The sequence below is a fragment of the Lathyrus oleraceus genome, chromosome 3 (assembly GCF_024323335.1).
Source record: "Lathyrus oleraceus cultivar Zhongwan6 chromosome 3, CAAS_Psat_ZW6_1.0, whole genome shotgun sequence".
NCBI classification, from domain to species: Eukaryota; Viridiplantae; Streptophyta; class Magnoliopsida; order Fabales; family Fabaceae; genus Lathyrus; species Lathyrus oleraceus.
This window is the reverse complement of record NC_066581.1, coordinates 227,250,696-227,263,346: the sequence shown is the minus strand read 5'-3', so window position 1 is coordinate 227,263,346 and position 12,651 is coordinate 227,250,696. Positions and strand designations below refer to the sequence as shown.

Below are 12,651 nucleotides of genomic sequence, written 5' to 3'. Positions count from 1 at the left end.
TATGATTGAGAATGTAGGTTAAGTTTTGATATTGGCATATTAAAAATTTTAAAAAATTAAAAAAAAAGGTCAATTTAATGCATATTTTTGAACCGGACGGTTTTACAAAACCGGTTCCGGTTCTTTGATTCAAATGGTTTTGGACGGTTCAACTCGGTTTTTCCGATTTTACTCCGGTTTTGACCCACTACCGATTTTGAAAGGTTGACTTGGAATTTTATATTTCTCGTTAAATTTTATTATAAGATTTATAGAAATTTAATATATTTTAATATTATCTTCAAATTTTCATATATATAAAAAATATTTCTAATATTTTTATCAATATATTTATCAATATATTTATTTTTATCAAATAAAAAATAATTTAATAAAATAATAAAACTACTAATTTTTTAATTAAAAATACTTTTTATATTATTTTATATTTATCAGTTAGTGTAACAGTTAATTTACCAAACACTTAAATTAATTTTATTAACTAGGCCCTTATTGTTTAATGAATCCAACAATTAACTAGACCCTTATTCTTTAATGAATCCAACAATTATTTTTAGGGTAATACTAACTTGTGTCTTAGGGGTACAAGATAATAACTAAAGAAAGTAATTTTGTATTGAAAATTGTGAATTGATTTTGATAAAGGTATAAAATTAATTTTATTATTATTTTTTCCAATACAAACTTTCTATAAATGGGTATCTTGTGCCTTTAGAGCACAAGTTAGCATTACTCTTATTTTTAAATTAAAAATACAATTATTTCTTAAATCTCAATAAATAGGAATGTGCCGTGTCATCACTTATACACGAATGCAATTGTTTTCTTTAAGTTCTTGGAGAATGTCACTTGCAACCTGCAAGTTTCTGAATGTATTAATTGTCAAAGTTTGTTGGTTTTTTCTTCTCAACATTTATTCATTTGGTATATTGTAGGCTATGGGTCGGGAGAGTGTGTCTAGCGTTAAAAAAAAACAGAGAAGGTTGTTAATTTGTAGGAATTGGTGTATGACCCCTACATTGCCAGAGTTCTTGAGAAGGAGAGGCTTTGCACTGAAAAATAAACCATGTAAAAAACATAGATTGGTCTTACAGGTTGATTAATACAAAAACATCGATCCTTTGATTTCCTTCCAATTGTCTGCATTGAATCTATCAGAAAGTAGGAAATCCAACGACTAAACTTCTGGTTCTAAAATAGCAGCCCAACTAATATTTTTTTCAGAACTGTAGAGCTACCAAAACAAAAAGTTTGAGAGACTCAAACAGACAATAACTTACATTGCCTAATTGCAAACCATCTTCTATTCTCCTAAAACGAAACGGAGATCCTCTATGCCCATACCAACAACATCCTTTGATCTCCTCCCAGATCCTCGGCTTGTTATTTCTTTCTTCTTCTCTTGCAACATTAATATTTTCTCTTCAATGCTATTTTTAGCTATCAGTCTAACAATCTTCACTTCTTCTTTCTGTCCAATGCGGTGGACACGATCCATTGCCTGTTCTTCAACTGCTGGGTTCCACCACGGCTCCATTAAGTACACTCTAGAGGCAGCCGTTAGATTTATACCTGTACTTGAAGCCCTTAGACTTGCAAGAAGAATCATTGGTTCATCTACTTCTGAGAGTTGAAATTGTTCAATAACTTGAGCCCTTTGTTTAGCATTCATTGCCCCGTCAAGACGCAATGTTTTAAAGCCAGCAGCTTTCAGAGGCTCTTCTAACAATGGAAGCATCTTACGGAATTGTGAAAATACAACAGATTTGGTAGCTGGATTTTGATCCCTTGATTCTGTAAGAAGCTTTATCAAAGTAGAGACTTTTGTGGATGACATTACATCTGGTGTACATGGTTCAGTAGTATCAGTCTTGAGAGAGGGGACTGAGAATAAGTCAGATTCTGAAAGGGAGCGCCGACAAAGTGGACAACTAGAGTTGCTGCGCTGTAGAGTTTTCAGAATACATTCTCGGCAGAAAATATGAGCACAACATGTAATTACAACATCCGATGGGGGAGATAAACATATTGGACAATCAAAATCTTCACAATCTTGTAGCATCCCAATTAATGTTTGCAGCAATTCAGGGTTCTCTGAAACATCTGCTTTGAAAAAATAAAATTATGTATGGTGGTTAGTACAATAAAATAATATTTCATACTATTCATTATTCAAAACTCTCCTTGATATTGATGAAAATGTAAGACTCAATGTATGGTAAAACAAAACCATATTATATATCTGTTTTTTACATGAAGGCCTTGTTGAAATCGACTTAACTTACATATCTGTTTCTTACATTGGTCAGAGCAATTTGACAAAACATAATAATTTATACCATATCATTAAAATCAGTATACATTGCGAAAAACTAAATGTGAAGATGAAGAAAACCTTCCATTTATGGTTACTTATGGTTACATTGCATTCTCTGGATGTGGAGGCTTTTGTTGAGACAAAACTCTATATCTTAAGCAAAGTGCTCCCAATACACATAAATGAGAGTTTGTGGATGTTGTAGAAGAATTTACACGCACTGAATAATAGGGAAGCATGATGGGAATTATTTTTTTATGGCTCTCATCAAAAGATTTGGTGAAAGATCAGGGGTTAGCATATTCAAGAGAATGTAAATGCTACGCCAATCTCTGCACAGCGAACTCTTCCCTTTCCCAACTTAAACAGTTCATAAGGTAATTCTCTGCAAAATGAACTCTTCTCTTTCCCAACTAAAACAGTTTATTAAATGTATCCAAAAAATGCATCTGAAATTGACTCATACCATTCCCATATATACTAACTACATTGGTAGAAGCAATTAACAAACCCTGATGATAAAAGTAACACGCAACACAACTATCCTTTTTTCTAGAATTCACTAAGTTTAGGTCCTTCTAGCTCCTTAACATATTTTCCGCAGTTAAATATAAGCCAGATCATAAGACAAAAACGGCATGCTTACAATAATGCTTCACAACTTCCAAAAGTTGAAACATTCCATGGTAAGATGAACAAACTACTCACTGACTGTTTTCATACACACACATCCAGACACAAGTTGTTAAGGCCATAGAACATTATCACACAATCACCTGCCTAGATATGCCTATCCGGTAGGTTTCGGCATTAATACCTAATTGGTATTCAACCAGTAAACAGAAGGTTTTTGGCATTAACGCCTAATTGGTATTCAACCAGTAAACAGAAGGTTTTTGGCATTAACGCCTAATTGGTATTCAACCAGTAAGCAGTTATGTCTAATTGGTATTCAACCAATAAACAGTAGGTTTGGGCATTACTGCCTAATTGGTATTCAACCAGTAAACAGTTACCAACTGTTTACATAGTTTTAATCTTCTCAAGGGAAAAAAAACAATTACAGAAAGGAAGAGTTGAGAGTTTATTAACAAATCAAAGAAACAAAAATATAATGCCCAAGCAAGCCACAAACTGGCTTTTTCAAACAATTCAGACAATAGTCTCTACAGTCTGGGGCATAACAAAAGTAGGAATCCAGCCTCTTAAGAATGCGATTTGTTATGCATACATGAGATGATAATGGCAAGATGAAGATCCAAAGCAACAATGAGTGTTTTGGAAAATCTTGAATTGATAATATTACACACATTACAAAATAAGACTATTTAACAACAAATGTGATGGTAGCCGGCAACTGGTAACCAATTGGCTTTGCTGCATATCAATTTCACATAAATGAAATATGTGGCAAGGTTTTGAAGCATCAACTTTAACCAATAAAATGATTTTTTTAGCCATGAAATAATGGATTGAAATTATTAATGTGATTAGTCTTCTCTAGGCACGAATGATATTGAAGATTTTGATCACATCTCCCCAACAAATTGAAGGTAACAAATTGTCAGTTGACAATTAACACAACATTCTAGCTCTGCCAAGAAACATAGACAATATGAGGTATTGTCTGTGAGTAGGTACATGGTAGATGAACATAATCATAATATATTATGATTCAAGAATGCATGACATGAATATATGCATTTGTCATATAATCTCATGTTTCCTCTTCAGTAAGCTTCCAACAAATTATATATCAATTTACAGCCTATTATATAAAAATTTGATCAATGTACCCATATGGTTAAACGTCATTGCTAGTAAAGGTTTATTTTGAATAGTTAAAAAAAATGTTAAAATTAACTCTTGAAAGCCAAATTCAGGCTCCAGGAATTATGGACATGAAAAATAAGCAAAGAAGTAAATATATGTGTAACCCTTGAATTGAAAGGGGAAATATACCTTCAATTTCAGTTGAAGAAAATAGACATGACTTGAAATCCGACGGGCACATTGATAAATCAGCACAGATCTGACGAAGTCTTAGAATCATACTTAGTATAGTAGAATAACTATACACTAGTCTGTCATTGTTCACAAGCGACCTTATTTCCTCTTTAACCTCATCATACAGTTTACGCTCTTCACGTGAAAGTTCAACATAACACGTCTCTACAATCTTAGGTGGAAGCCCCACCAATGCAGTGTCTTTTGTTCTTCGTAATGATATTGCCGCCATCAAAACCTACCAAAAAGAGTAAGTAAGACTATATAAATAAATAAGCTTACACAAAAGAACATAAAAGCCAAAACCACGTCAGAATAATCAGTAACCAAGACTGAAATTCAAATTCCATTCACTGAGAAAAAAGAAACTAATAGTTGATGTATGAAATTCAAATTCAATTCAATACATTGATATTGAATTATACCTGCAATCGGTTGAGCCCAGTCTGTTTGCCTTGATTAAGAGGACGTTGAACCAAGCTTTGCCAATAACTCTTGATTGAAAAAGGCTCAAAATGCAAAAATGCCATAAGAGAAAACAAATCATAAGAACCATTCTGAATAGGTGTTCCAGTAACAGCCCATCTCCTCTTAGCATTCAAAGCAATAACAGCCTGACTCTGTCCAGCATTAACATTCTTAATCATATGTGCTTCATCCAAAACAATTCTCCTCCACCCCAATTTCTTCACTGCGGTATCCGGCCAACGCAATTCAGCTCCCAAAGTAGCATAAGTAGTCAGCACAATATCATATTTTCGCAGTTCTTCAGCATCTTGAGTCCTCCTATCACCATAATACATGTAAACCTTCATCGCACCACGGTTAGTATGCTCTTCCAATTGAGTTATCCAAGTTGAAATAACAGAAGGAGGACACACAATCAATGTAGCATTTGTCTCTACAACACTCCTACCTCTTTTCTTTCCACCTTTCATTTTCATTTTATCATAAGCAATCAAAGAAAGCAGTGTTAAAGTCTTCCCTAATCCCATACCGTCCGCGAATATCCCTCCCCGGAGTGGCTCCGGTCGTGTGTTGGTTTGGTAATTAGTCAACACATTGACGAAACTACCATCCTTCTCTTCCCAAAACTGGGGTAAATCCTCTGAACTTTCGCGGTGGAAAAGCCATCCTAGGGCTTCTTTTTGGTGTTGGAGAAGCTCTGATTTGATTATGTTAGAAGGAGGGTTTAACGGTTCATGAATTTGGTTTTTAGAAGCTAGGTTTTCACGGGCGAGTTTGAAGATTTGGTCTAGGTTTTTATTACTGGTTTTAGTTGTCGCTGTGGATTCAGCGCGGGTTTCTTTAACAGCAGCGGCGTTCGAAAGAGTAAAAGAAGGATCCGAATGCGAAATGAAATGAACCGGTGAATCGGAAAAAGCGTCATGAACAACATCAAAAGCAGAGAAATGAGCGAAAACATGAATCTGACAAGGGATACGAAATCTACTGTTATTATTGGAGCGAGGGTTAGTTTGAACGATGGCTTCAATGTGAATGAGTGAAGCGTCGATGAGAGGCGAAAGAGCGGCGGCGACGGAGCGTTCGATATAACCGACTTGAAGGGATTGAGTGTTAAGAACTTTGATGGCGTTTGAGTCGTACGGGTTGAGAGGCTCCCGGAGTAGGCCGACCATTTCACGGCCGGTTATTGTGCCGGAGTAGTGTTTTACGCCGACGATGTTGGCCATGACGAAGCCAGCTAGGTAGGTTTCCGTTTCGGACTGCGAAAAGGGTTCTTGAGAATCCATGGGTTTGTTTGGATTTTCTTTCTGTTTGTGGTGTATTGCAATGACCTAGAAGGGGGAAGATAAACGGTGCTCTTCTTTTTTCTGATATAGAATTTGAATCCGTAGCGATGATTGTTGGGGCGGGTTTTATTGTGATTAAAATTATAACGTATTTGAAGTTTAAATTTTAATTATACGGTAGTTTCCATTTTCAATTTAAAATTAATATTTTTTATATATTATTAATGGATTTTTTTTAAAATAATCAATATTTTTAAATAAAATTTCAAAATAATTAAAATTTCAAAAAATATATCAAAATAATCACTTTTTTTACTGATGTCAGTTGATGCGTTAGTTGAACCAGTGCATCCAACTAAGGTACATAAGAGGCTCCCAGAGCCATGGCGCATGCATGTATATATTACATAGTGTATGCGTCAATGCATGTGGTACATGCTCCTTTCACTTTTTTTTTAAAAGAAATTTAAATATTAAATTTATAATTAAAATTAAATAAAATACTGAAAATAAAAATTATAAGATATTATAATAAAAAATTACATAAAATTGACAAGAACTTCAATGACCCGCTCGATTGAAACGCCTCCATGTTCCACATCCAGGTGCGTTAGTCTGTCTTCGAGGTCTCCCACGATTTTCCTAAGGTGTTTGGGGTCTTTGAGTGCTGACATGATCCAATGGTGGCTGGTGTGAAGATCCGGTGGAAAGTCCAGCGGTATTTGATAGATGTGTTATCATTTGTTCCCAATAGCTTGGGGGTTGTCGCCAACGGCGCTTCCGTAATTGATTTCGGTGTCCATGTTGTCGTAGTTGGGTCATTATGGTTGGGCGAATTGTGGACGGTATGGTTTTCCGAATTGGGACATTGAATCGGTTTGGAAACGAATCAATGATTCTTGGGGTGTATTATAGTCAAACAATTGTTGGGTGTTGTGGTGATGAGATCTTTGAGTGGTCATTGGTGGGGGGACTGCGATGGCATGACGTTGAATCGTATGAATCATTTAGACTATAGATTGTTGTGGTGGTTGCGTATAGTTGTTGGTGGTTAGGGTTTGATTCTTGGTTTTGAGTTTGGGTGTGTGGCATGAATGTGTTGTGAGGTTGGGTGTTTGGTTGTTAGGTGTATATGGTAGGGTGATAGTGTGAGGTTGGTCGTTGGGTTTGGGTGGGTTAACATTGTTCTTGGATGGGGATTTGTTGTTGGGTGTATGATGACGAAGCTAGTTGGCGTGGATCAATCAAATACATTGGCTCAAACACAAATTGTGGCGTTGTAACCGACCTAAACCATGTCATATAATGTTGAGTTAGTCTAGCATCTTGTATGACTGGTTCGTTTAAGATGTGTTGTCGTCGATTCCTCCAATAACGACACATCTCTTTTGTGAAGTCTCTCCAGTCGGAATAATCCCATTGGGCGTCGACTCTTTGTTGATGTTAATCTCCCAAACACGTCGGAGGTTCTGGAATTTATTGATGCATGCCGAACTGCAATTTTACACGGTCACTCTGGTGCATCTCCACAATAGTGAATCGGATAATTGGTGTTTTTGTTGTCCAAACTGCATCATCATCATGGTTAACCTAATGATCAAGACCCGAACATGGCCTCCAGATAAACTGTAAAAGAATATGACATGATTAGATGATATGTAATTTGATGATTTTTTTAAAATCAAAAGTAGAGTTGTGTAGTAGTATTACATCGTCTGGTCCAATGTGGTACAATAGAGACATAATGTTGCAGAGGTTGAGTGTTGTATAGGTTGAGTGTTATAAAGGTTGAGTGTTACAGAGGTTTATTGTTAGTGTTACAGATGTTGAGTGTTGTGAGTTGATTCCCTATTTATAGATGAGATAGGTAGCATATGAGTGCAACATGTGAAGCATGGGATAGGGGTAAGGTTATGGCGCATGCATGTGAGGATTGGTCTAGGCGTCAAGGCAAGTGACGCATGACTTGTTTAAGACATGCATGGTCATATGCGCCAAGGTTAGTGGTGCATGCATGCCTTTTTATCCATGCAAGGAATATGCGCCAAGGAAAGTGGCGCATGCCTTTCTTTATGCGTCATTGATAAGGGCGTCTGCCTTTGATTATTAGGGCAGAGGCATCTTCTTTGTAGGTGCATGCTTTGGCTAGTCTTGGATTATCAGGGCAGAGAATCATGCAGGCACATGTTTTGCATTGTCTTGTCTCTGCATGGGTTCTTTGCATTACATTGTCTTGTCTTTGCAGATTATTTGCGTGATCAGTACATACACCGTCTCCCCTATTTAATTGCATGCGAATAACAGATCAATGCATTCACCGTCAAACACTAAACTTACATTTAAAAAAATTCTTCATCACCACATTACATGATCAGTGCCCATACCGATGGTGAAATATTTGAGCATCAATTATTTGGTTTTTGTTCTCGCAACACATAAGTAACTCGGTTTACAATAAATCGACGATCAAAATTTTCACATTTGAAACAAAGAATAGAAAAGAAATTGCAGTGTAGTCAGGTGAGATGATCAGTGCATTTTGATGCACATTCTTCTACTATTCTATTTAGGCAACTCTATAGTTTATTCTATTATTTTTACTATTTTAGTGTGTTTTTATATTTAAGTTTATTTTTGGTTTTATTTTATTTTCGTATTTTATTTTCAGCATAAACAGTTAGTTGTTACCTTGTTACTATGCAGATCATAACTTGAACTACAAGGATCGGATTGATGCGTTCTAATATGAATTGAAAAGCTGAAAGGATAAGCTAAATGTTTCATGTTGAAGTCAGAATTTGATTCGGAGTGAAAAAGAGTCGAATAATTCGTTTTATTTCCAGACTTAAGAAAATACTTAGTTTTTGGGCCGATTTTGTATTTTTTCGGGTTGGTTGCTATTAGGCGCAAATTCCCTTGCTCTATTTAAACAACTTAGTATTAGGATTGGGGGGATTCAAAATTCATGAAATAGAGAATAGGGCATATGAATACCATGGAGAGTTAATTCTCAAAGAGTTGATCTGCTGTATTCGAATTCCACTTTGTGGTTTTTATTAATTTCAGTTTAATTTCGATTTCTTTTCAATTCTTTCTATAAACCCGTTTGCTTAATTCGATTACTTTCGTTTGCTTAATTCGATTGTTTCTTATATGATAGAGTTGATTAAATTTGATTGTTTGTATGATCCTTAACTATAATCACGTTAACGTAGCTTTTTCGTTATCGTGTTTGATTAAGTCGTGTTTGCTTAATTCGCGTCTGCTTAAATCCGTTTGCTTAATTCGGAAATTAGGAACATACATCATATAATATCAATTGCGCTTGTCTGTGGGTATTGTAATCGGATGGGATTGAATCCGCTAGGGAATTGAAATTATAAGAATTGATGATAAGTTGGAAATCGATACAATAGATTAGCTTACTTATCAATTTTGCTTTTACCTTTAATCATCTTCGATTTAAGTTTTGAACCTTAAAAACCTCATTCTTTTCATTCGTTTGATTATAACATTCAAGAGTCCTTGTGATATGACATTTGAGTGTCGCTTCCGTTTTACTACACTTTTAAACTCGTTTTTTGACCCGTGTGTGACAGTGGATCAAATTTTCGCTATAGCCGGGGACTCTTGTAGATTTTAACCATCATTATAGTCATAGGTGTTGTGTTTTAGCTTTTTTTTTTGTCCTAACTTTCTTGCGTTCAGATCTTTTTGCGTTTTAGGATAAAAAAATCTGTTTTTTTAAGAAAATTGTCTCAAATTATTCCGATTCTTTGTCGATTAATTAGGAAAAAATCAAGGATCAAAATCCTCTATTTAGAAACTAAATAGTGGAAGTCATCCTAAAACCCGAAATTCCTTATTTTTCTATTTTTTATGAATTTTTTTCTGTTTTGATAGTTTCAGAAAATTTCGAAAAAATTCTCAAAAGTCTTAATTGACGTTATTAGATTAATTTTAGTCTTTTTGTATTTTTTTCCTTTTATTTTAATAGTTGTTTTCGCATTTCAATTATTTTTTCTTAATATGGACATTGTCGGTAATTTTCTTATTTGTTGCTGCATTGCTGAATTAGTTATGTGTTTTCTCATTGTTTGTTGATTTTTTCTATTGAGTTTAACATGGCTGACCAAAGAACTCTGAGAGAACTTGTTGACCCTGATGTTAATTATAATGCTTTATGTATTGAGTATCCTGTTGCTGCCAAATCCTTTATTGGGAACATGTCACTTAACTCCCAACAATTCACAACAAGGGATAATTTTGTGGTCCAAGCAAAAGGTGTGAATGATATTCAGATTTCTTCTTCCAACAAAGCTCTAGAAACTAAAATTGATGAACTTATCTCTTTAGTGAAACAATTGATGTTACCCCTTCCACCACCACCACCATCATATAACCCTCCACAAGTAACCACCTTTTCACCTTCTGAACCTTCACTAGAGGAACTTGTCAAGCAAATGGTTGTAAACAGTCTCCAATTTCAGCAGCGAACAAATTATAGTTTTCAGAATTTGCAAACATAAATTGGACAACTTGTCACTTCAATGAATGTCATGCAACAAGCTCAAGGATCAAACCAATTATATGTCCAAATAGTATTTAATCCAAAAGGCTCTAATGTGAGTGCAATTTCCTTGAGATCCGAAAAAGTTACAGAACCAACCCAAAAAAAAAAAAAAAAAATTGTTAGTGTAACACCTGAAAATAAACCTGAACCTTATATTGTTGTTGAGGTTAAAAAAAAGTATGTATCACCAATCCCCTTCCCACAAAGAGTACTGGAAAATAAGAAGATTGACGAGGAAGAGCATTCTGTTTTCCAAATAGAGTTGCTTTCTGAAGTTGTTGATAAAACTTATTCTGATTTGTTTTTAGCTGATTTTCCAACTTTTTCTAGTTTTGATGATATTTACTCATGTGATGATTGTACTAACACTAACCTTTGTGTTGTTTGTGCTGAGATTGATGTTGTCTTGCAGGGTGACAATGTAAACGAAGTTGTTTATGTAGCTGAAGCTCTTGACATCCCGGCTTCCCCAAACATACCATCCATTGAACAACCACCTTCTTTAAAGCCTAAACAATTTCTTGAGGATTCATATTATTCATCAAAGCTTCAACTTAAGCAGAAACATAAGAAGGAAATTGGATGGACCTTGGCTGACACTCGTGATATTAGCCCATCCATATGTATGCATAGGATCTCACTTAAAGATGAAATAAAAGTAGCGAGGTAGCCCCGTAATCGTTTGATTCTTGATGTTATGAAAAAGGATATCACTTTCACGTGCTCATTCAACACTTTTACTTATTGAAGATTCTTCTTTGATCCTGGAATACAAGGCGAAAACACTAATCAAAATTTCAAGTTCAATGAAAACTATCCAAAGCTACTCCATGAGAGCCCGACTTTGGAAGAAGAGACTGTAGAAGAGCTCTTTTTGGGAAAGACTGCTTATGCAATCATTTATTCGCATTGACTCATCGGGTGTGTTCTTTCATTTCTCTCACTCTTATTTTATACTTATGCTTTTTCATTGAGGACAGTGTATGTTTTAAGTGTGGGGGAGGGAACCATTTATTTGTTTTGTTTTCTTTGTTTTGTTTTCAGTTTTTCTCTGCTTTGGTTTTTGTTTGCTTTCTTTAAAAAAAAATGCATGTTTTTTCCTTTGTTTTTTGAGTTACAATTATGAGTATTTTTCTTAGTTCTCTTGACTAAAGTTTTATGATGTGATGTGAAAAATTTACTGTGCATTTTTAGTATGATAGGTAGGACTAAACTCTAAATTGTACATCATTTGTGGTAGATCAATTAACCTTGTGAGATTTTGAGCCTTATATGGAAAACATACAAAAACTCATCTTTTTCTTTCTTGTGTGATTCACTCATGTTTGTTAGTCTCTAGAACTTGAATTGACTCTTGTTGATGTTGTTGTTTACTTATGCACACTGATATGATAAAGGCAATTTTATTTTATTTTTGTTTTTTAGCCAGTTAGCCAAAAAACCAACCCTGAAATAATATCATCTCTTGTTTGAAATCCTCTTGAGCCTATTATCCCTTTGTTGTTTAAAACTCATCACAAACTGAGAAGTGAAAAACAATGTTATCACCCTATTCAAAGGGTTGAAAGAGTCTTGTTTGGAGTTGTGTGGGGTTGAATAAGTATGTTTGTAATATTTCAGAAGTTGGCTGAAAAAGAAAAGAAAAATAAAAAAATAAAATAATAAATAAAAAAAATGAATGAAAAAAAAATAGAAGGATGTATACATGTCAATACATACTCCTTATGAAAAGGAAGAAAAGAGAAATAAAAAGAGAAAGGAGAAGAAAAATATGAATGAAAACAGTTACTATAGAGTTGTTGAAGTGATTGAAATATTTTGTAAATTCAACTCCCGCAGTTTCTTTCAAGTCTCTTTTGTCTCTTTGAATTTTAGCCTAGTACCCCTTAGGATTTATCTCACCCTTACCCTGACCATGTTACAACCAAATAAAAGTTATTTTGATCATTGTATGCATGTATTTCAAAATTGTAGATGTTAGAGTCTTTTCAAGCTTATGG

At 34.7% G+C, this 12,651-nt stretch overlaps 1 protein-coding gene across 1 annotated transcript; it reads right to left on the bottom strand.

Moving 5' to 3' along the window:
- Positions 1-1,053: 1,053 nt before the first annotated feature.
- Positions 1,054-6,200, bottom strand: LOC127126464 (putative SWI/SNF-related matrix-associated actin-dependent regulator of chromatin subfamily A member 3-like 1). The gene is made up of 3 exons (XM_051055393.1): positions 4,750-6,200; positions 4,280-4,562; positions 1,054-2,103 (listed from the first exon to the last, which is right to left on the bottom strand). The coding sequence occupies exons 1-3, from the start codon at positions 6,076-6,078 to the stop codon at positions 1,304-1,306; spliced, it is 2,412 nt and encodes an 803-aa protein (XP_050911350.1). The 5' UTR covers positions 6,079-6,200; the 3' UTR covers positions 1,054-1,303.
- Positions 6,201-12,651: the final 6,451 nt, after the last annotated feature.